The sequence below is a fragment of the Podarcis gaigeae genome (assembly GCF_964106915.1).
Source record: "Podarcis gaigeae genome assembly, chromosome: 11".
Classification (NCBI taxonomy): domain Eukaryota; kingdom Metazoa; phylum Chordata; class Lepidosauria; order Squamata; family Lacertidae; genus Podarcis; species Podarcis gaigeae.
In genome coordinates this window covers 55,365,361-55,390,062 of record NC_139687.1, presented here as the reverse complement: position 1 = coordinate 55,390,062, position 24,702 = coordinate 55,365,361, and the positions used below count along the sequence as shown (strand labels likewise).

Genomic DNA, 24,702 nt, shown 5'->3' with positions numbered 1-24,702 from the left:
TCCAACTGTGGAGAGAAAGAGCAGTGGCTCCATCATGGCTAGCAGTCGTCAACAGGCCTCATGCATGAATTTTGCCCAATCCTCTTTTAAACCCCTCTAGAGTTTGGTGTCCATCACTGCCTCTTGTGGGAATGAGTTCCATTGTTTAGTTCTTCCTTTTGCCTGTCCTGCATCTTCCAAAGTTCAGCTTCATCTGAACAAGTCTACAAGTCCAATTGTTGGCACTGGGGGAGATCAGAAACCCTTGCTGATTTCCTTCAAATCATCAAGGGATCGGCCAGCAGGTCTCAGTCTATGCTATGCTCAACCCTCTGGTACAGAATACCACTGCAGGCAAAGGAAATGTACCAACCAAAGGCTTGAAACCAATAGGGTAGAGTCCACAGCTGCCAGCCACACAGCAAGGCAAGAGTACAAGCTGAAGTACCTCCTCAATTCAAGCAGGCAGATCAGAAAGACAGAAATGGTGCGTGGAATGTCTGAAATATTTTTTCCCCCCCTGCTCTCTGGGGGCCAGAAACAGATGAAAATGGAGCTAAGGGACAGCTTTTTCTTTAAAAAAAAAACCCCAGACATTTTAAATCTGGGCAAGGGGAAGAGGATTCTGCTCTTTTCCTGGTGAAAACAGAAATTCTATCTGGCAGCAGCCACCTACAAAAGCCACCATCTTGGCTATTAGGGTTCCCGTCCTCCTCCGATTCTCTCGTTCGAAGGGGGGGTGGGAACCAAGACTCCAGCAATGACAATGCTCCCTGTGTCTTCTTCTCCTCCTCCTCCTCCTCCCCTTCCTCTGCTGAGTCATTCCCCTTTGCCACAAACCACTCAGGCCAGTCCACAGCTGCGCGATTGGAAATGCAGCGTCAGCAAACAGGAGAGCTATTTAAGAAAACAACTGTGTATGTGGTTGAGAGAGCAAGAGCGTAGCAGGTCACACCGGAGAGAAGCGGCAGCTCCTTTGGGGGGGGGGTAAAGGACGATGGCTGGGTCTCCCAGTCGCTGTTGGTTTTTGACCCCAACGGATTTGTGTTTTTCTGTCTTGCAGATGGGAGTGGGGTGGGATATTTGCATATGTTTGGGCCAATAGATAAATAAGATGGACAGACAGATGATAGATAGATAGATAGATAGATAGATAGATAGATGATAGATAGATAGATAGATAGATAGATAGATAGATGATAGATAGATAGATAGATAGATAGATAGATAGATAGATGATAGATGATAGATGATAGATAGATAGATAGATAGATAGATAGATGATAGATAGATAGATAGATAGATAGATAGATAGATAGATAGAGATAGATAGATAGATAGATAGATAGATAGATAGATAGATATAGATAGATAGAGATAGATAGATAGATAGATAGATAGATAGATAGATAGATAGATAGAGATAGATAGATAGATAGATAGATAGATAGATAGATAGATAGATGGATGATAGATAGATAGATGATAGATAGATAGATGATAGACAGACAGATACGGCAGCAAGAGTATTGGCCCAGAAATGGAAACAAGAAGAATTACCGACAAAAGAGGAATGGCAGATGAAATTAATGGACTATTCAGAAATAGACAAGATGACAGGAAGGATTCGAAACCTGAGGGATCAGAGATTCTCAGAGGACTGGAGTAAATATGTGAACTATTTGAAAAGCAATTGTAATCAACAGATTACGCTAGTAGGATTGCAAGAAGTTTTGCAAGGAGGACTACATGAAATATTGCAGAGAAAAGTATGAAGAGAATTTTTAGCGAAGGACTATTAAAAGTAATAGTGAAATTAATGAAATGCAGATCAAGTGAAAAAGACTGAAAAATCTTCAGATGTGGTTGATGGAAGTCCAAAACACTGAATAAGATGAGAAAATATGTTGTATGTTTTTTGGAAATTTCATGTAAAAATTAATAAAAATAAATATATATATTTTTAAAAAATAGATAGATGATAGATAGATAGATTAGGGTTGCCATATTTTGAAGACCAAAAAAGAGGATGCATTTGCTGACTTCAAATGGGAACTTCAGTAGGAGAGAAGAGCCAGTTTAGGGCCTGAGGATAATTCGCAAGGAGGTGCCACCTGCTGTTCAGTGGTTCACCACATGGGGGAGCCACTCCCTGACCCAGCAACTCCGGAACTTCATCCAGGAAGTGACCAAGCTCAAGACCTGCTCAGCTTCCAGCGAAGTTGTTACAACATGTGCTCCCCAACCCATGCACGTTGCATCCATCGAAATCACCCATGTTCAGGAAGGTGCAGGAGCCAGGGGATGAAATGATGCCAAACAGCGCTTTTATTCAAAAGGGAGTGGGGGAGGTGAACATTCACACAATCGAAGTATTTTTCAGGAGGAGGATTCAACTCTGCTGAGAGATCCAGTTTCAACTTGAATATTCAGCACCGCCCTAAATAGTGACCACACAAATAAGGGTTTATGTTACAGCCTCCTTAATCCTTCTAGTGTGCAGTTCCAGGATAATCACTCAATGTGGCATCAGGTTCCCAGGCCTTAGGAAGCAGAAATTTCAGGAAGCAATCTCTGCAGCACTGTGGGCCTGTTGAGTGGAAGTGAAAGGCTGGCTTTGTTTGGTATTTTTCCTTTACCATCTAAGATTGGCCGATATTCCCCATCCCCACTGTAACCATGCTGAGTGTGTGGAGGCAACCATGGTCCTAACTCAAGACCCATGTTCCTTTTGGAGCAATCTCTCAGGGGTCCCCTCTCTCTCTCTCTGCTACCCCTTCTTTCTCCAGTCCATGGGTGGGCAAACTAAGGCCCAGCAGCCGGATCCAGTCCAATCGCCTTCTAAATCTGGCCTACGGACGGTCCAGAAATCAGCGTATTTTTACATGAATAGAATGTGTCCCTTTATTTAAAATGCATCTCTGGGTTATTTGTGGGGCCTGCCTGGTGTTTTTACATGAGTAGAATGTGTGCTTTTTTTAAAAAAAATGCATCTCTGGGTGATTTGTGGGGCATAAGAATTCGTTCATTTTTTCTCTTCAAAATATAGTCCGCCCCCCCCCCCAAGGTCTGAGGGACAGTGGACCGGCCCCCTGCTGAAAAGTTTGCTGACTCCTGCTCTAGTCTCTTCCTGGGATGCCGGAAGAGGAGCCGATCAACCTTTGCCAGAGGTCTGAACTGATCACCCACAGGGTGCTTTTGAAATCTGGTCAAGAAGAGAACCCACAGAGCACAGAGGACAAGAGAGACACTGCCCTCCATGGTCACCCAGGGTGACCGCTCTTCTGATGGCTCCACACAGTCTGAACATTCAAATACGGGATGTGCATGTAGAATCCTATACACGTAGACCAAAACAAAGAACACAATATCCCACCTATCGGGACTGTTGCAGTCTGGGGTGGCATTCAGATTCCCCTGTGAGAGCAGGGCGATAGACTAGATGGGTCTTTGGCCTGATCCTGCTGCAGAACTGCATGCCTTGCATAGAAAAGGACCAGTGGCGTCACAAGGGGGGGCGCTGCACCCCGGGTGCCATGCCTGGAGGGGTGACAAGAAGGCACCCAACGGGATGCTCGCCCAGCCACCCCTGAGCCGCCACATCCGCATGTGGAGGACCCTCTGTTTGTGGCTGCAGCCGCGAGCAGAGGGTCCTGCCACTGTCCGTATGGCGTTCAAGCGCCGCCGCTGACAAACCACTATGTACAATGCACGCGCTGTACGTAGCGACGCTGCACATGCGCTGTACATAGCGGTTTGCCGTCAGCACCGCCCAAACGACATATGGACAGTTTGGGATCCCTCTGCCGCTGCCGCAGCCAAAAGTAGAGGATCTTACCACCGTCCGTACAGTGCTCGGGTGGCGGCAGCGGCAAACCACTACGTACAATGTGTGCACGGTGTTGCACACATGCGCTGTATGTAGCGACACTGCACATGCAGCCTACATAGTAACAACATGCATGTGTTGTACATAGCGGCGCAATGCATGCGCTGTCGGCGGTTTGCCCCACCCTTGGTGTTGGTTAGCCTTCGTTCGCCCCTGAAAAGGACACAGATAGTACTCTATTTATTTCATCAGCAGGCAGTTGAACTAAATGATCTCTTATGATGATGATGATGATGATGATGATTTTATTATTGATATCAAGCCCATTTGGTGAGGTTTCCCATCCACTCTGGGTGGCTTACCTCAGGTAAAGAACTTAATTCATTCCAGAGGTCCGTTCTTAACCTGAAAACGTTCTTAATCTGAGGTACCACTTTAGCTAATGGGGCCTCCTGCTGCCGCCGCACTGCCACCACACGTTTTCTGTTCTCATCCTGGTGCTACTAATACTACTTCTGGGTTAGCGGAGTTGGTAACCTGAAGTGTTTGTAACCCAAGGTGTTTGTAACCCGACGTACCACTGTATAAAAATGTAACCAAACAACACACAAACGAAACCCAGAATCTCTTATACAGACTGTATGATTCTGTGACCATGCTCACTAACGCAAGAGGCAACGTGAAATCTGCTGTTGAAACACACACCCACACCCAAAAAGTACCCCCACACACCACAATTCCGCACAAAAGTAATGAGGAACGTTTCACTGCTTCCCAGACACCAGCAACAAGGCCCACGGCATGGGTGAAGCTCCCAGCTCCCAACCTCTGCCTTTCTCTTGCCCTCTCAAACAGCACCAGCCCAGCAGCAACAACGACAAAAAGATGGCTCCCTTTTCCATGTTGATTTGTGCAAGGCAGTAAGGAGCGGATTAAGATCCATACACAAGATTACGCTAATCCGTCCAACTACAGAAGACGTCCTGAAGAAAAGATTTCCTGCTAGAGCTTAAATCGCTCCTTCCTGCCTTTGTGTCATGCTCTGTGTTGGTTAATAGATAATTGAGGCCCTTGCCTTCCATACTTGCTAATGGCTTGTCATCTGACTTTCATTTGTTGCCTCAGTTTCCTCCCATGTAAACTGGCAGAGGCAGCTCTGAGCTGCATTGGGTGGGGGGCAAGGCAGAACAAAATGAGTATTTGTAGCGCTGTATGACATCTCGAGGCGTGTTGGGCTCTCCTTCCTTGGAGGTTTTTAAGCAGAGGTTGGATGGCCATCTGTCATGGATGCTTTAGCTGAGATTCCTGCATTGCACGGGGTTGGAATAAATGATTTTCGGGGTCCCTTCCAACTCTACAATTCTGTAATATGGGAGAGTCCCCCAGGGCAGCAGGTGAAGCTGTGGGTTAAACCACAGAGCCTAGGATTTGCCGATCGGAAGGTCGGCGGTTCGAATCCCCGCAACAGGGTGAGCTCCCGTTGCTCGGTCCCTGCTCCTGCCCACCTAGCAGTTCGAAAGCATGTCAAAGTGCAAGTAGATAAATAGGTACTGCTCTGGTGGGAAGGTAAATGGTGTTTCCGTGCGCTGCTCTGGTTCGCCAGAAGTGGCTTAGTCAGGCTGACCACATGACCCGGAAGCTGTATTTAAGCTAGGCTCCTTGGAGGGGAGCAAAACCACTACCAAAAACTCAATGCTACTTCTGGGCATGCAAATAAATACAAATTTGTGTGGCTGTTTGGAAAGGGAATCTGGGTTTGGTACAACACTTCACGGGTTGTGTGTCTACTTGGATGCAGCCAGCAAAAAGAAGATACTTTTATCTTTTATCTCTGGTCAGGGACAGAGGGTGGCACTAGGGAGGGAAATGTCGTCGCGCCACTCCTTGGTGTGTGGAGTGCCGCAGGGCACAATCCTCTCCCCAATGCTTTTTAACATCTTTATCCGGAGCTTTGGGCTGGGTTGTCACCAATATGCTGATGACACTCAGCTCTATCTGCTGATGGATAGCCACACCGACTCGGCCCCGAACACACTGACGAGATGCTTGGAAGCTGTGGATGGATGGTTTCGTGGGAGCTGATTGAAACTAAATCCTTTGAAGACAGAGGTCCTATGGCTAGGTCGGGATGGCATCGGTATGAGGGACCAACTCCCTTCTCTTGCGGGGGCCCAATTAGTGCCATTGCCTTCCGTTAAGAGTTTGGGTGTAATCCTTGACGCCTCCCTTTCCATGGAGGCGCAAGTTACATCAACAGCCAAGGCGACATTTTTCCACCTTCGCCGCATCAAGCAGTTGGTCCCTTACCTTTCCCGCCCCGACCTGGCCACAGTGATCCATGTGACGGTCATCTCCTGGCTTGACTACTGTAATTCGCTCTACGCGGGGCTGCCCTTGAAGCTGTCCCAGAAACTCCAGCGGGTGCAGAATGCTGCAGCGAGGCTCCTCACGGGGTCTCTGCCATGGGTGCATATTCACCCAGTGCTTCTAAGGAAGTTAGATTGGCTTCAACCAGAGCCAGGGCCTTTTCAACTCTGGCTCCGGTCTGGTGGAACGCTCTGCCTCATGAGACCAGGGCCCTGCAGGATCTGATTTCTTTCCGCAGGGCCTGTAAGACAGAGTTGTTCCGCCTGGCCTTTGGCTTGGAGCCAATTTGATTCCCTCCCTCTCTTTTTTCTTTTCCTTCTCCTCCTGCAATGAGGCTACATTTTAATATTTTAATGTTTCAATATTTTAATGTTGTATTTTTAATTTTGTTTTTAAGTTGTAATCATTTAACTTGTTTTTATTATTGCTTGTAAGCCGCTCTGAGCACGGCCTTGGCTGGGGAGGGCGGGGTATAAATAAAAAATATTATTATTATTATTATTATTACTTAACTAATCTTACTAAACTAATGCAGTTTGTGTGTCATTTCCGTCCTAGGTTATGCCCTCCATTGTTCTTAATTATCTTCAAGTCAATACATGCATTTTGCATGTCACCAATGTTAGAATTCCTGCTCTGTGATTGCAGTCATGGGATTGTTGTCTTTCACATGACGGTGTATGTTTTGACTCCACAGAGTGATAAGTGACGGAGACAGGATGTTTGTGTTACTGTGTTCCATGAAGTGGGACTATTGTCCTTTGTTTTTTTCCTCTTTGCTGTCTGATGCTAGAAAGAGAGGGAGCCATGTTGCAGTGTTCCGTGTGTGTTTATATGTAAATAAAGTAGATTAGCCAAAATGCTGAGTTGCTGAGGTCTGTCACACGCAAGTTGCACAAACTGTGGATCCCTAAGTGTGCCAGTGTCAGTTGGCATCGGTTGCTGTGATGTTCGGGCAGAAGAAAGCTTTTGAAGCTCCCAAACGATCAATCAACCAGGAGGGAAGGAACATGCCGGTTGGGCATGTGTCTCTGCCAGGGTCCTACTCGAGTGTAGGCTGAGCTCCTGACAACCAAATCACACATCATATCATTTCAGCTCCTCATTTCCCCAGATAATGGGGGGTGGACATTATATGGTCCATTGCCTTCAAAGGCAAGAGTCCCAGAGTGTTAGAATGTCTTTGCAACAGTCCAATTTCTTTCTTTGCAAGCTGTTCAAGCCGAGCAGACATTATAGGGACACAGAAGCAGGCTCACAGGCAGGCAGACTCACATAAATATTGGTTGAGTCCTCCAAAGATAAAATTGATTCATGAAATGGGACAGGCAGCCCCTGTCCTGGCAGGTTGGTGCAATGGCTTTAGAACAACAGCCAAGGGGTGAGCACATGGACCTCGCATCTTTATTCACTCTTGTGCACCAGGCGGTAGTGGTTTCGGCACCTGTGTGCAAAAGGTGTACCAAACAAACCCCTGTGTTGCAAAGAGAACACCAGCAACGTCTAGGCAACACGATGACCATGTACATATGCAATAAACAATCTTTTACAGAATTCCTTCAAACCATAACAAGTCCAAAATGAAATCTTTAGTCTCAAAGTCTCTGAAAATTGTTAAATGAAGCGAGGTACCAGACTTTGTACGATGAAAGAGAAGCTTTGTGTATTCAGCAAATATGATGTCCAACACTGAACAGTGATTCCGGATATAGATTGCTGCTTCATAGAATTCTTTGTGAGTGTGGTGGGAGAATATAGAATTGCTTCATAAACCCATCTTATTTCGAATGAATGTACAGTGGTACCTCATGTTAAGTACTTAATTCGTTCCGGAGGTCCGTTCTTAACCTGAAGCACCACTTTAGCTAATGGGGCCTCCCGCTGCTGCCGCACCGCCGGAGCACAATTTCTGTTCTCATCCTAAAGCAAAGTTCTTAACCCGAGGTACTATTTCTGGGCTAGCGGAGTCTGTAACCTGAAGCGTATGTAACCTGAAGTGTCTGTAACCCGAGGTACCACTGTATGTAAATGAAAATATCAAATGCTGTGGAACAGTGCTCATGTAATAACTTACTTTCAGGGCATATGCTGCCCTCGTAATATATTTTGGGATTAAATTATCTCGCGTTCTACCCAGTTTGAATAGCAACATTCCCCTGCCTGTGAGCCCAGAGATCTTCTTTTCTAAAGGCTCACACTTGTTGTCTCCAAAGGCCCTTGGCATCCTGGAGGCCTCAAGGGCCAAGTTTTTCCACTGATGTCTTTCTTCCTTCCTCAGATTTCACCTGGAAACACGTCCGCGGCAGAATTTCCAGCCTCTATGGACAGAACTCAGTGCGTGGGAGGCTGGTCGCCAGCTTCCACCTTCCTGGCTGCTAACTTCCAGGGATCAGGCTGCGGCTCTCTCTAGCATGGCAGAGCGCCCAGCGTTTTCTCATTTGGCAAACACAGAGTGCAGCTGGGATTTCAGGCTCTCTTGGCATCAGGCTTCATGGCCCTCAGACTTTGAGGCTGCCCTTCCCAAGCTGGCGGCTCTGCCTGACTGGCATGGTGCAAGGAGGGGAGGAGGGCATTTCACCACCGAAGGTGAGAACACAGAGGTCTGTTCCACACATTGCAAACTCAGGTTTGCCACTGATTGTATGCTCAGTGGGCAGCTGTAGAAAACAACGAGAGTACCTCTTCCTATTTTATATCCATAGATCAGAGACGGATGAATCCACCAATTTTGGTTTCTGCAGGGCCGGATTAAGACATTTAGAGGCCCCAAGTACTTAAAGGATTTTGGTGCCCCCATATATATCTAATTCAAAATATAAACAACCTAAATAAAATTTTATTTTTTGAAATGAAACAAAACCTACAGGAAGATGGAAAACAATGTTTATTTGTGTATACTCCCACTTTGTTTATATCTAGGGGAAAATTCTCTTACTTTTTTTAATTGCAAAGTCTTTGATCAGATCCTCAAAACAAATCTGCTTCCATATTTACTAAAGATGAGGCACAAAGCCTGCTTTGTTGCGTAGTTGTTCTGTTGGGATTTTTAATATACTTTAGCTGGGAAAATGAATGTTCAGCTGCGCAATTTGTGACCATTCATAGTAAAAATCCGGCAATGGAAAATTTCTATGGTGTCCCCCTTTCCTTGATGCCCTAAGCATGTGCCTATTTTGCTTAATGGTTAATCCAGCCCTGGGTTTCTCTCAGTTTCTCATTTCTTTCCAATCTTAAGTTTGCTTCTCTGCATTTACACATCAGTTTGCTATCTTTTTGCTGTTGTTGTTTTTTTAAAAAAGTCCTTGTGAAAATTCAGCAAAATTCGGAGCAGCGCAAATTTCAAAGGATGGCTGTATTTTCCATTTATGCATGAATTCAACCAAGTTTCTCCCCAATCCTATACAGTGGTACCTCTGGATATGAACGGGATCCATTTCGGAGCCCCATACGCATCCAGAAGCGAACGCAACCCGCGTCTGCGCGTCCACAGGTCGTGATTCGCTGCTTCCGTGCATGCGCGTGATGTCATTTTGACCGTCTGCGCATGCGTGAGCAGCGAAACCCAGAAGTAACACGCTCCATTACTTCCGGGTCACTGCAGCGCACAACCCGAAAATACTGATCCCGAAGCTACTTCAACACGACGTATGACTACATATCTACTCAGATATAAGTCTCACTGAGTCCAGGTAAGTGGAAACAGGACCTAAAACCTGAAAAGGCACTAAATTCTTAGCCCAGGCTTCAGTTGTTTTGGACCACAACTCCCATCATCCCTGACCACTGGCCAAACTGGCTGGGGCTTGTGTGAGTTGCAGTCTGCAAGGCATTCAGGACATCTGAAGGGCATCAGGTCAGACAAGGCTGCTTTAAACTTGTCTCCTGGGAAAGGTGCTTCAACGAAGCAGATCTTTATTTCATTCTGTCAGGCCAATTCTCTCTTGCCCTGTCCCCAAAGAGGATATAAATATATATATAAAAAACCCTGTTTGACAGCAGACTCAATGGGTGGGTTTCCTTCCTGACTGAAAACTCTGCAGAATATGAGACGGGCTTACCCACAGAAAACTGGTTTGGCTCAAAGCTGCCCAGAGAGCGCCTCAGGCCGGACGAACCTGGACAGCGTCCTGTCCTCAGAAGCTGTCAGGATTTGTCGAGAAAACCCTAAAATAGGCCACTCGCCACAGGAAAAGAAAAGAAAAAAACACAGAAAGGGAGACGAGTGGAATGGGGGGGGGGGAGAAGGTGAGGAGACAGAAGATGGGGAAGGGCCGTAGGCGTGTTTTTCAAAAGCAAATTATATATATACAAACGGGGGGGGGGGGAGAAATCACAATGCAGAGCCCTCAGGGAGGAACGAAGGGGAAGCTGAGGTTGGCGTGTTGGCACATTAAATCAGAAACATATGTGCCCACACGGCTGCAGCTCTCAGGCTGAAGGACTGAGTCACCAAGAGGAGGGTGGGACCTGTGTGTGTGTGTTGTGTGTGTGTGTGTAAGGGGAGTTATCTTTCTATCAGGGCTGGGTGTGGGGCACAGGAAACAATGCAAGCGAGGAAGCCATGGAGCGTCTGAGCAGGTTTACGGTTGGATTAAAAGCAGGCACAGACAAGCCCTGGACAGAGGCAAGAGTCTCCAGGCAAGAGTGTGAAAGAGGGTTTCTTAATTGTAGATATTTAATGATAAACACACACACACATATATAATAAGGAAGGGACCTGTTAGCACATCCAGCGCGTCCCCTGCCAAGACAGGATTGTTCCCTGCAAATTCAAACATTGCCCTCCTCCCCGCACCGTGTTTTTCCAAGGATGCGCCTGAACCACTCCAGCTGCAGGGAACACACACCACTTCCTTGGAAGGGAAGTTTTATTGACCTTACCATGCAAGAAAATTTTCCAGAGGTCCAGCCCACAATTTCCCCTTCTCTTTCTCTCTCTCTCTCCCCCACATACTCCTCCTCAAGTCCAGCTTTTGGCTTCCTCTGCTCTTCATCCCATTGCCCAGCCTTGTTGCTGGTTCCAGATTTTATTGCTTCCAATTCCCTCTGCTCCATTCTGAATTAAAGTTCCCTGAGGAGAATTACTGTAAGGTGGGGAGGAGTAAAAGAAGGCCCCGTAAGCTGGTGGGGGTGGGTGGGAATGTGGAAAGGGAGATTGCACACAATTTTTTTTGAAAGGTTTGGGGCAGCAGAAAGCATATCATTTGGGGCAGGTTGCTCCTTTATTTTCTCATTTTCTTTAGTAACTACAAAGACAAAAGTAGTCTCCTCAGTTTTGACACCTTGTGATCCGATTGATGGATCTGGGTGAAACTTTGCATTCAATCCTATGCTTACCCCTCTCCAAAGACTACATTCATGGATAATAGTAAACATAATACAATTTTATTTACATCCCACCCTCCCCAACCGAAGCCGGGCTCAGAGCGGCTAACGTAACACAGCATTCTAAAAGCAATTCAGAATCAAATTAATGGCAACCATTGGGCTAGAGTTCTGTGAGGATTACCAAAGGAGGGGGTCAGACTGAGTCCAAGCCAAAGGCCAGGCGGAATAGCTGTGTCTTGCAGGCCCTGCAGAAAGATGTCAAGTCCTGCAGGGCCTTGGTCTCTTGTGACAGAGTGTTCCACCAGATCGGGGCCACAGCCGAAAAAGCCCTGGCTCTGGTTGAGGCCAGCCTAACCTGCCTGTGGCCCGGGATCTCCAAGATGTTTTTGTTGAAGACCGTAAGGTCCTCCATGGGACATACCAGGAGAGCCAGCCCCATAGGTACATGGGTCCTGGGCTGTATAGGGCTTTAAAGGTCAAAACCAGCACCTTAAACCTGATCCTGTACTCCACCAGGAGCCAGTGCAGCTGGTATAGCACCGGGTGAATGTGATCCCGTGGCGAAGACCCCATAAGGAGTCTCGCTGCGGCATTCTGCACCCGCTGGAGTTTCTGGGTCAGTCTCAAGGGCAGCCCCACGTAGAGTGAGTTATAATAATCAAGTATGGAGGTGACCATCGCGTGGATCACAGTGGCTAGGTCAGGGCGAGATGCAGAGTAAGGCTGCTTTTCACACACACACACACACACACACACACACATACCCTGCAACACTTCTCCGATGAAAATAGGGACGGTCTATTCCATGATGATGATGGTGATATTTATACCCCACCCATCTGGCTATGTTGCCCCAGGCACTCTGGGCAACTTCCAACATATATAAAAGCATAATAAAACATTAAACATTTTAAAAAAATCTTCCCTATAAAGGACTGCCTTCAGGTGACTTCCAAAGGTTGTATGCCTACTTATCTCCTTAGCTCAGGGGTAACCAGGGGCAAAGGAAGGGGGGCGATGGGGGTGGGCTGCCCTGGGTGCCCTGACTGAGGGGGGGTGACACCCGGCGCACTGCCCACCCACAACTCCCAAGACTACCCCAAAGTCTGTTGGAAGTGATGCATATTGGCCGGAGAATGCATATTCTTCAAGTTCTCTTGGAGATTATGCACATTGACTGGGAAATGTGCACAATTCCCTCTTCATGGGTAGATGGTGTGCACATTCTCTAGGAGCCCTGCTGAACATGCCCAGTGTCCATTTTTTATGCACATTTACTGCTCAATTTAAATTAAGCACCCCCACCCTGAAAAAATGGGGGAGGGGAGTTTTGCATATTCTTACCTGGGGCTCTCAGGTAACAGGTTGCTAGTTGAGAACTGTCCAGTGGACCTCATCTATCTCTAAGCAGCATTGGAGTTAACGGGATGGTAAATAAACTCTCCACACTGCGACCACTGTTGTTAGACCTGGGGTTTGAGCTGCCGCCGAATTTTACCTGAAGGGAAAATTCTGAGGTGAATTTTGAGGTTCCTGCTCAGGAGAAACACCTGGCAATCTTCAAAAATAAAATAAAAAACACCCTTTTGACAAAACTAGCAAAGTTTCCCTGAGGATTCTCTGTGAGAGCAGCCTTAACCTCGGCTGCCAGCTGACCACAGTATTTGCTGAGCTTTGTCAAAAACTGAGGACAGGATGAACGCCCCTTCTCCGGCCCAAGGTCCCGCATTTCGAACCCGCAGCTGGGTGAGTCTTCCTGTCTGTCAACAAGACTCTTGGCATCCTGGGCCAATGTCAGAGCCAGAGCCTGTGTTTATACGAGGACACTTTGTGGGGTAGGCTGAAAGCTCGAAAGGATAAATTGGACTGTTCGACCGATAGGAAGCAAATGAATTTTTTTTTAAATGATGAGAACCAAATGCACAAGTATAAGATGGGAGGTTTATCTATCTATTCATTCAATTAATCAATCAATCAATCAATCTATACCCCACACTTCCTCCCAAAGAAGACCAGGACAGCAAACACAACAACAACAACAACAACAACAACAACAACAACAACAACAGCAAAATTTAAAAAGTATTCTAAAAACAGTTTTAAGTATTCTCTCAAACAGCAGCCAGCAAAAGTATTTTCCAGCCCTCAAATGCCTGGGTAAGAAAGAATGTATTGAGATTCCTCCAAAAGTTCAACAATGAGGGGCACACCTTGTTCTGCAAATGGAGAGCCACCACTGAAACGGCCCCGTCATGGGTCAACAGCATTTAGGCAGCCAACCAAGTACCACCAACAAAAAGGCCTCACCTGCCAATTGTGGGGTGTGAAATATTGGGGAAGGCACTCTCTTAGTTCACAGAACCTTTAGTACGAACATGTATATAGCTAGACTGGTGACTGGGAGCGGCTGCCGAGACCATATTACACTGGTCCTGAAAGATCTACATTGGCTCCCAGTACGTTTCTGAGCACAATTCAAAGTTTTGGTGCTGACCTTTAAAGCCCTAAATGGCCTCGGGTCTGTATACCTGAAGGAGCGCCTCCACCTCCATCGTTCTGCCTGGATTCTGAGGTCCAGCTCCGAGGGCTTTCTGGCGGTTCCCTCCCTGCAAGAAGTGAGGTTACAGGGAACCAGGCAGAGGGCCTTCTTGGTGGTGGTGCCCTTCCTGTGGAACGCCCCCCCATCAGATGTCAAGGAAATAAACAACTACCTGACTTTTAAAAGACATCTGAAGACTCCCCTGTTTAGAGAATGGTTGATGTTTTATTCATTATAAATAACAACATAAATAAATAAATAACAACATAAATAAATAAATAACAACATAAATAAATAAACAACAACATGTCCATAAATAACAACACCCTAGTGGTCCTAGGCCCTAAAGAAGTTAGATTGGCTTCAACCAGAGCCAGGGCCTTTTCAACTCTGGCTCCGGCCTGGTGGAACGCTCTGCCTCATGAGACCAGGGCCCTGCAGGATCTGATTTCTTTCCGCAGGGCCTGTAAGACAGGGTTGTTCCACCTGGCCTTTGGCTTGGAGCCAATTTGATTCCCTCCCTCTCTCTCTTTTTTTTCTTTTCCTTCTCCTCCTGCGATGAGGCTACATTTTAATATTTTAATGTTCCATTATTTTAATGTTGTATTTTATTTTTGTTTTTAAGTTGTAATCATTCATCTTGTTTTTATTATTGCTTGTAAGCCGCTCTGAGCCCGGCCTTGGCTGGGGAGGGCGGGGTATAAATTAAAAAATTATTATTATTATTATTATTATTATTATTATTATTATTATTATTATTCTGTTCAATATTCTGTTGGGAGCCGCCCAGAGTGGTTGGGGAAACCCAGCCAGATGGGCAGGGTATAAATAATAAATTATTATTATTAATAATATATAATAAAAGATGGCAGGCCTGTTGGCAGATCAACTCTGTGTTATAGAGATGTCTGCAAACATGACATGAAGGCTGGCGACATTAACCCTGTCATGTGGGAATACATTGCAGATGACTGCAGTGCCTGGAGACAGGCTGTCAAGTCGTGTTTCCACTGCATTGACCAGAGGAGGAATGACCACCGGAAGGAGCACAGAGAGAAGAAAGTCCATGGTGCATCCACAGCAGCACAACCAGATGCCTTCATTTGCCTCAGCTGCAACAAAACATGTCTCTTCCATGTCAGCCTCTACAGCCACAGCAGGAGCTGTAACTCCCCAACAGTTCAACTTCACCCCCAAAGGCACACTCCTCCATTGTCTCCCCAAATAGATGGATGCCAACTACACAAACATACTTTATAGGTACCGTATTTTTTGCTCTATAAGATTCACTTTTTCCCTCCTAAAAAGTAAGGGGAAATGTGTGTGTGTCTTACAGAGCGAATGCAGGCTGTGCAGCTATCCCAGAAGCCAGAACATCAAGAGGGATTGCTGGTTTCACTGCGCAGCGATCCCTCTTGCTGTTCTGGCTTCTGAGATTCAGAATATTTTTTTCTTGTTTTCCTCCTCCATAAACTAGGTGCATTTTGTGGTCTGGTGCATCTTATAGAGCAAAAAATACGGTACTTAAGTCCCAAGCAATTTAGGGATCTGTACTCTAGTACTAACACTTTGAGCTGGGCCCAGTAGCTCACTGGCAGCAGGACACGGGGTCACCCTATTTAGGAGGTGTGGCACGTTTTTAGGATAGGTGTGTGTGTGAAACTCACCAGTGTTCCTCCCACTTGCCATCTTTAATTCACCAGAATGCTCTGGGACAATAATCCCCCAATGATTGAGAACTTTATTACACCCAAGATAAGGCTTTGTTTGGTTTCTGCCAACAGGGTGTAACTGACAGCCACTAATAATGGGGGGGAAAGTAACCGAACCAAAGGAGCTGCTTTGCCCCAAGGAACCATGCCAAAATTCCCAAGCCGTTTAGTTAGGGAGCATCTCCCAAAAGTGGTTTAACCGTCAATCCCTCTTTCCAGGGGACTCTGGAAACAGTAGCTCCACAAGGAGCCGCCTAACAAACTCTCATGTCAGGGCTGGTTCAGCACAGAGACTCCGAGATGAGCAGTAGGTTGACCCTTTATTCAAAGAGACAAAATAACAAACAACAAAGAACTCAATGTGTAGGACTAACCTGATGAAGCAGTTGCCAATAATAAAATAAAATAAAATAAAATAAAATAAAATAAAATAAAATAAAATAAAATAAAATAAAATAAAATTAAATTAAATTAAATTAAATTAAATTAAATTAAATTAAATTAAATTAAATTAAATTAAATTAAATTAAATTAAATTTATTATTTATACCCCGCCCATCTGGCTTAGTTTCCCCAGCCACTCTGGGCGGCTTCCAACAAAGTATTAAAATACAGAAGTCTGTTAAACATTAAAAGCTTCCCTAAACAGGGTTGCCTTCAGATGTCTTCTAAAAGCCAGATAGTTGTTTATTTCCTTGACATCTGGTGGGAGGGCGTTCCACAGGGCGGGCGCCACTACCAAGAAGGTCCTCTGCCTGATTCCCTGTAACTTGGCTTCTCGCAATGAGGGAACCGCCAGAAGGCCCTCGGCGCTGGAGCTCAGTGTCCGGGCAGAACGATGGGGGTGGAGACGCTCCTTCAGGTATACTGGACCGAGGCCATGCTGAGGATATGAGCCTCTCACTTCATCCCAGGGCTCCTCCCCAGCCGGCTGCCTTCCCAACAGTTGCAAACCCCTTCAAGGAGGGGGTCTCTGTGCCTTTTGTTCTGCTACATGTAATGCCCTCCTCATTTTGGGAGACAGGGAGGAAGGGAGAGGAGAAGAGTGGAACTGGCAGGGGCTGAAGATCTGTGGCAGCCTCAGTCTCCTCCTCAGCTGCCTCACTCTCATTCAAACCTGCTGCTTGCTCAGCCTCCAACCCACCTGCCCCACACTTCTTTCTCTGACCTGTATCCCACCACCAGTCTCCTGGCTTGGAGCCTTCCCGCTCTGATGCTTCCCTGGGCGTTTCCGTGGCTATAGCCTCCCACCATTCCTCCTCGTCTAGCCAGTCCTTGACATCTCAGCAGCCTTAACAAATGAGCACTCCCACAATCCTTTGGGGGAAGCTGTCATTGTTTAAAGTGGAACGATACAGCTTTCAACATATAGTGGGAATGTGGCGACAGTGGCCAACCAGAAGTCTGCAGGCAGGAGTGTAGCAGATCCTCTCCCCGTTCGTGATTTCCAGCAACCAATATTTGGAGGCACAGTGCTTCCTAAAGTGGATCGTGTCCTTTAGTCTAGGGACATGGATGGTGCTGTGGTCTAAACCACTGAGCCTCTTGGGCTTGCCAATCAGAAGGTCGGTGGTTCGAATCCCCACAACGGGGTGAGCTCCCATTGCTCTGTCCCAGCTCCTGCCAACCTAGCAGTTCGAAAGCACACCAGTGCAAGTAGATAAATAGGTACCGCTGTGGCGGGAAGGTAAACGGTGTTTCCATGCACTGCTCTGGTTCGCCAGAAGCATCCCCGTGTTCCGTGCGGCAGTAGCAGTTTAGTCATGTTGGCCACATGACCCGGAAAACTGACTGTGTACAAACACTGGCTTCCTCGGTCTGAAAGCGAGATGAGCGCCACAACCTCACAGTCGCCTTTGACTGGACTTAACCGTCCAGGGGTCCTTTACCTTTTACCTACACACTGATTTCAAATGCACCCCCGGCATGTCTGGCATGTCCCCAATCTATATAACAGGCTTGGATTTTGCGTCAAGGCCTTTGTCCTGAAGGATTCCAGACACTGTGCCACAGTTAAGAAAGCCATGTGAACAAGTGAGGAGACGAAAATGCTCCCTGCTTTTCACAGTTCTCATTCTTGAGCAGGGTGAGAAGCAGGGAAAAGGAAGAAAATGTTACTCTCCCGTGTAATCCTCAGAGACCTGCAAAAATAGATTTCCTTTGCCGGGGGCTCAGGTTCCACCTGCAACTCAGCAGCCCTGATAGTGTTGGGTTCTGCCAGCTGCCCTCCTTTAATGGGACGAGAATTCAGGATAAATGAACCTGCCTTTCACCTTAGTGACTAAATGAATTGCAATGTTTTGAGTACATGTCTCATGTGCTCCTGTTGAGGCTTCTGTGTTCAGCTCTGTGAGTGCCACTGGATAAAAACAACACACGTACACAAAAAAATCAATATGCTTATCCAGCCAAGGTAGGGATTTACTAGATCAAGCTGGTGCAACGTTGTGGTTAAGCAATCTGAGGGATGACTCAGGAAATCCTCATTTTCAGCAAGTTGCCTGCCATGAGTCTCAAACATTCCCAGCAGGTTCGCACTCCTGTCTCAGAGACGTCTACGCTGGATTGGCCATGTCCACAAAACAGAAGGTGGCGGGTCTCCAAGGACTTCCTCTATGGGGAGCTGGCTTCAGGCACCAGGCCCATTGGCAGACCAACTCTGCGTTACAAAGATGTCCGCAGACAGGATGAGAAGCCTGGCAACATTAACCCTGCCCTGTGGGAATCCCTTGCAGAAGACCACAGTGCCTGGAGACAGGCAGTCAAGTTGTGCATCCATAGCAGGTGTGATGGCCTGGGATTCAGACTCGGAGGCTGAACCTGAGGAATCCCAGCCTGCACAGGAGTCCCCGCCTCCAGAACCAGCTGAGCCAGGGCTGGGGCATGAGCCTGAAGGGTCCTCACCTGTGCTGGATCCTTAGGTGCAGGCACCAGCTGAGTCTGCTCTGGCTCCTGAGGTGATGGAGGACCCATTGTCTGCAGGTGCTCCACTCTCAGCCCCGTTAGGGGAAGCTGAGGTTGCCTCTGGGTCCAGCAACCCTCCAGCCTCTCCTGAGCTGCAGAGGCTCAGGGCAGAGAGACGGAGGGAACTAAGTTCCTGCAGGAGGAGTGTTTTCCTCCAGGCCAGAAGAAGCAAGTCACCTGTGGACCGGGGCCGCCCTATGCCTTGGGGAAGATAAAAGCCAGCCAGCCTCAGTCCCAGGTTGCGGGAGCAACATTGTTGGTAGCCTGTTCCTGCCTGGACCCTGTCCTGCTCTTCTGCCAGAGTTCCTGACCTCACCCGACTCCCTGCCTCGGACCCCGCTTCAGCTTTGACAGACAGCCTCCTCAACCTCGGACTGGACACGGACCTCGCTGCACGGTTTACCCTCGGGACCAGCACAGCAGTGACAAGAGGAGAAATGACTGCAGAGAGAAGAAAGGCCCTGGTGCACATGCAGCAGCACAACTGGACGCCTTCATCTGCCCCAGCTTCAACAAAACATGTCTCTCCCATGTCATATCTACAGCCACAGCAGGTGCTACAACCTTCCAACAGCTTGACCTCACCCCCAAAGGCTCACTCCTCCATTGTCTCCCCAAGCAGATGGATGCCAGCTACAACTGCCTTCATTGAACTCACGGAGCAAGCCTCTCTTTCTGCCACAGCTCCCTCACCTGTAACATTGGGGTAACTTGTCTTGTCAAGTTGGCATAAAGCAAGGGTGGCACAGGATGTGGGTGGCGCTGTGGGTTAAACCACAGAGCCTAGGACTTGCCAATCAGAAGGTCGCGGTTTGAATCCCTGGGACAGGGTGAGCTCCCATTGCTCGGTCCCTGCTCCTGCCAACCTAGCAGTTCGAAAGCACGTCAAAGTGCAAGTAGATAAATATGTACCGCTCCGGCGGGAAGGTAAACGGCATTTCCGTGCGCTGCTCTGGTTCGCCAGAAGCGGCTTAGTCATGCTGGCCACATGACCCGGAAGCTGTACCCGGGCCAGTAAAGCGAGATGAGCGTCTCAACCCCAGAGTCGGCCACGACTGGACCTAATGGTCGGGGGTCTCTTTACCTTTACCTAAGGGTGGCAAACGGGATTTGCTGGCAAGCCAAGGCCTGAGCTCCCCTTGCCCACCATGATCCACTCACTTGCCTGTCACCTTTTATCGAGTAGCCCAGTTTCCAAGGAAATAAGCACAAGGCCGCTCTGAGACCCATAGGAAGAGGCTTTTGTGTTGGGTGAAGAAGCCCTTAGGTGCTAAGATCAGACCCATTTGTCCAGTTGACGTTTTTGAAAGGAAATTCTTGCTATCCTTTCCCAGACGTTAAAGCTGTCCCTGTGGCTGTCAACTCTGAGAATACAGATGCTTCTAAAGACTCAGCTCCTACACATGCATAACTTGCAGGATCAACCAAATGCACATACAATCAGGGAAGAACCAAGCTCTGCTGACTCAAAATTTCACTCCTTGGCGTATCCTCCAATCTTCTTAGTCCAGTATGTAGTATCTCTATCTGACTTTCTGTTTCATTATTTGATTTGATTGACACCTTATGCCATTTTAAAATGTGTTTGGGGTGTGTGTTATTGGGTGGTTGCTGTTGTTTTTATATATGTATTTTGTAGTTTTATATTCTGATTTTATCCTGTGAACCACCCTGAGACCTGAGGGTATAAGGCAGTATATTATTATTATTATTATTATTATTATTATTATTATTATTAATAATAATAATCTGCTCACTCTGTGTTGCTGTAATCAAACATTTTGATCAAGCCGCACTTCCCATCCAGAATAAATCAGATAATTTCTTCTTTGTTTCCTCCTCCTCCGCCTCCTCCTCTCTCTCTCTCTCTCTCTCTCTCTCTCTCTTAAAATATTAGAAATAAAAGTCTATCTGGTGCAATGTACTTTTGGTGAACCCATGTCATATATCACTGATGTTAAACTAACAGCTCTGTACTTACTCAACATTGTTTTACTTCTAGCACAAAGCTCACCCACCCAGGATCGCCTTTCAGAGGAGAATCAGTTTTGTGCCAATTACAATCTGTAGACTGAGAAGCACATTTGTTCAACACAACATCCATAATATAATCACTGCTGAGGTTTTCAGAGACTCGGGATTATAGCAAGCCCCATGGTATAGACTCTCAACTAGGAAGAGAAAACTTAAGATTTGACAAATTGTTTGCATTCCTCCCAAGACTTCAGTATAGCTATGAACAAATCTGGCAATTGCATTTTCTCATTTTTATAATCTCCAGTTTGTCTCACTTTTGCATCAGTGTGTGAATCTGTGTGTTTTTATATGCATCTCTTCCACATTTTTTTGCGTGCCATTCATGCTTCTGGCATCCAAAGCCCTATAGAGTTTGGGACCAGGGTGCCTAAAAGACTGTGAGGAAGGGCAGGATATATACTGAATAATAATTAAACAAATGCATTATTACTCCAAAATGGCATCAAAAATGAAATCTGAAAGGGCAGGCTTTAAGGATCCATACTGATAAAAAAAAAAATTCAAGATGTAGCCCTTTGATTATTTGGTTTATTTATTGCATTTAAATCCTACTTTTCTCTCGAGGTGCCGTACATGGTCCTCCACACTCCTCACACAATCACCACAACAACGCTTTGAGGCAGGCTAAGCGTTGGTTCAGGAGAGAACAGATCCATTTCTCAAGATGCCATGCTAAGTAATTCTATGGCGTTCCTCAAGACCCACCAAAGCTGTTTTGCATCTGAGAAGAACCTGTGGCCTGGTTAAATGCAGATCCCAGAATGCATTTGGATGGTTTTCACATACGTTTTCCCTACCCCACTCTCAACAAAACTGTATCCCACTCCACCCTCTCCTCCATTTACTTCACGGCAAAGACTGCGGTTGCTTCCTCTCTGTTTATTTATTTATTTTTACGATTGCACTTAAAATTTGAAGCTGCAATTTTAAAGAGAGAGAGAGAGACAGCTCACTAGGTGGTTTGTTCCTCAAACTCCTAGAAAAAAGCCTTTTCTATGGCAATGAAACTTGAACCCCAGTGTCTGGATGAATCCATTCAGCCTAATTTGGGCACTGAAAGGAGGAGGAGGAGGAGGTGGTGGTTGCAGCAAAGTCAAAGTCTGCAGTCCATCTAGTCGATCTTTCCTGACATGTCACATGAAAACCCTCTGATGCACAAGGGAGCTAGTGTTGTGCTATGATGCCATTGGCATGTGAATGGTGTGGCTGTATCCCAGGGTCTGGGCTTAGGCTGCAGTGCTGGAGAAACACTGCAAAAGTCCAGAATTGTCAGGCAGGATTCAGCTTCCTGAGGAACTGTGAGAATTTCCCATTTTAAAAAAAATGGAGTTTCCAGCCTTTACGTCCGAGAAAGTAGTGTCAAAACTGTGTGGGTAATGCCCCGTAAAATCTCAGAAGTTGGAGCGAGGGGTAAGGAGAGGATGCTTCTTAAAGGTTTTCACCGTGGGTACGCAAACTAAGGCCCGGGGGCCGGATCCGGCCCAATCGCCTTCTAAATCCGGCCCGTGGATGGTCTGGGAATCAGCGTGTTTTTACATGAGTAGAATGTGCCCTTTAATTTAAAATGCATTTCTGGGTTATTTGTGGGGCTTGCCTGGTGTTGTTACATGAGTAGAATGTGTGCTTTTATTTAAAATGCATCTCTGGGTTATTTGTGGGGCATAGAAATTCGTTAATTTTTTTCTTCAAAATATGGTCCGGCCCCCCACAAGGTCTGAAAAAGTTTGCTGACCCCTAGTTTTCACAATACAATCAGATATGGATAACCAATGTGAATAAAAAACAGCTACAAAAAGCACAAATAAAATACAGAGCCTTCTCTTAAAGGTAGCTCCTAGATCTTACCATCCACAGAAGGTAGCAGACCCTCCCAGCTCTCATCTGAGATCTTTCCATTCTCTTTACAGCCTCTCACCTTGGGAAACCGACATTTCTCTGCCTCACACCCACAGTCCCTCCATCAACCATCTACCGTATTTTTCGCTCTATAGGACGCACCCGACCATAGGATGCACCTTGTTTTAGAGGGGGAGAACAAGAAAAAAAATTCTCCCCCTCTCTGCTCAGCGCCCCTTCAGCGAAGTGGCAGGAGAAACGGAGCCCCTTCCATTTCTCCTCCCGCTTCGCTGAAGGGGCACTGCGCAGCTCTCCCTCTCTGCTGAAGCCAGGAGAGTCTTGCTCTCCCGGCTTCAGCAAAAGGAACCAGAAGCCTTCGGAGCGGAGCGCGAGTTCCCGCTGCACTCCAAAGGCTTCAGGCGGCTATCCCTGAAGCCTGGAGAGCGAGAGGGGTCAGTGCACACTGACCCCTCTCTCTCTCCAGGCTTCAGCGAAAGTAACGCGAAGCCTCCAGAGCGTGGAGGGAGCGCTCCCTCTGTGCTTCGGAGGCTTCGCGTTGCTATTGCTGAAGCCATGGAGCCTGCATTCGCTCCATAGGACACACACACATTTCCCCTTAAATTTTGGAGGGGAAAAAGTGCATCCTATAGAGCGAAAAATATGGTACTACTCCCCATGCGGGTACAATCCCACATGGGATTGTACCATGTGGGATGCGGGTGGTGCTGTGGTCTAAAGCACTGAGCCTCTTGGGCTTGCTGACCAGAAGGTTGGTGATACGAATCCGCACAACAGAGTGAGCTCCTGTTGCTCGGTCCCAGCTCCTGCCAACCTATCAGTTCGAAAGTACACCAGTGCAAGTAGATTAAAAGGTACCACTGTGGCAGGAAGGTAAACGGCATTTCCGTGAGCTCTGGCTTCCATCACGGTACATTTGCACCCCCCACTTGTCATGGAAAGCCCCCAGCAACTTCAGTGATTCCCATTCCTGCTTGCTTTTGACCATGCTTCAGCACCTAGATGACTCGGGCAAGTGGGCCAAGCCACAAGTGATGGCGGGAAAGAGCTCCACTCAATGGATTTATGGCAAGGACCTGGTTATTAATCAAACGATTTGCACAGCAGTGCTCCCAAACACCTTAGCAGTAGCTGGGGCTCTCTTTGGTTATGACCTTACATGTTTCTCTCACTTTATTCTGCCAGCTTTCTAATGGGAACATAAATCTCAAAAGAATATTTTAAGCGCCTTATTTTTCTTCCTTCCCCAACCTTTTTTTTTTTTTTTTTTTTGAAAACTGCAGACTCTGTTGCTGAGATAATAGGAGCAGTATTTGGAATCTCCATTAAGTCCAAGAAGATGTGGTCGTCTGTCATGAATCCGCCCCCAACCCCAAGCTATCATTGCCAAACAGACATTTTAAGCAGAATAGTCTTTCTAGCAAGCCCAGCCCTTAAAACTTATTTCGGCTTCTAATTCTGGTTGGGAAGGATGTGGTTTTAATTAGGGGGTTTTCAACAACACGAGAAAGGTTAACCAAGAATTATTCAAAATGTAATAGTGAATTATATATCTATATACAAAATAAAATAATATGAATCTGTGCCAGGAATACAGATAACATAAGTAGTATAATGAGAATTATTGGAAGTTACATATTTTCATTTGTTATGTAAGGGTAATATGTTGTATTTGTTTATGTTTGTTTTTCTAACTTTTCTTACTTTATTGTTTTTATTCATTTGTATCGTCTATTGTATTATATGTTATGTTTATTTGTCAATGTGAAAATTAATAAAGATTTTCTTTTAAAAAAGAGAGAAAGGTTAAGGTTCCCCCCCTTCCAGATGCCCACCTTAAAGGTAAAGGTACCCCTGCCCGTACGGGCCAGTCTTGACAGACTCTGGGGTTGTGCGCCCATCTCACTCAAGAGGCCAGGGGCCAGCGCTGTCCGGAGACACTTCCGGGTCACGTGGCCAGCGTGACATCGCTGCTCTGGCGAGCCAGAGCCGCACACGGAAACGCCGTTTACCTTCCCGCTGGTAAGCGGTCCCTATTTATCTACTTGCACCCGGAGGTGCTTTCGAACTGCTAGGTTGGCAGGCGCTGGGAC

The 24,702-nt window shown here is 46.7% G+C and overlaps 1 protein-coding gene across 3 annotated transcripts in view; it reads right to left on the bottom strand.

The window, feature by feature from the left end:
• ZBTB7C (zinc finger and BTB domain containing 7C) overlaps positions 1-24,702 on the bottom strand; it is a 250,426-nt gene that overhangs the window by 32,897 nt on the left and 192,827 nt on the right. For 2 of the 3 annotated variants that reach the window (XM_083702788.1, XM_083702787.1), the window contains one exon: positions 12,848-13,001. The exons of the other annotated variant lie outside the window; for it this stretch is intronic. In XM_083702788.1, coding sequence (XP_083558914.1) covers positions 12,848-12,900 — 53 coding nt within the window. In that variant the 5' untranslated portion in view covers positions 12,901-13,001. The remainder of the gene's footprint in view (positions 1-12,847; positions 13,002-24,702) is intronic. 3 annotated transcript variants of the gene reach the window in all.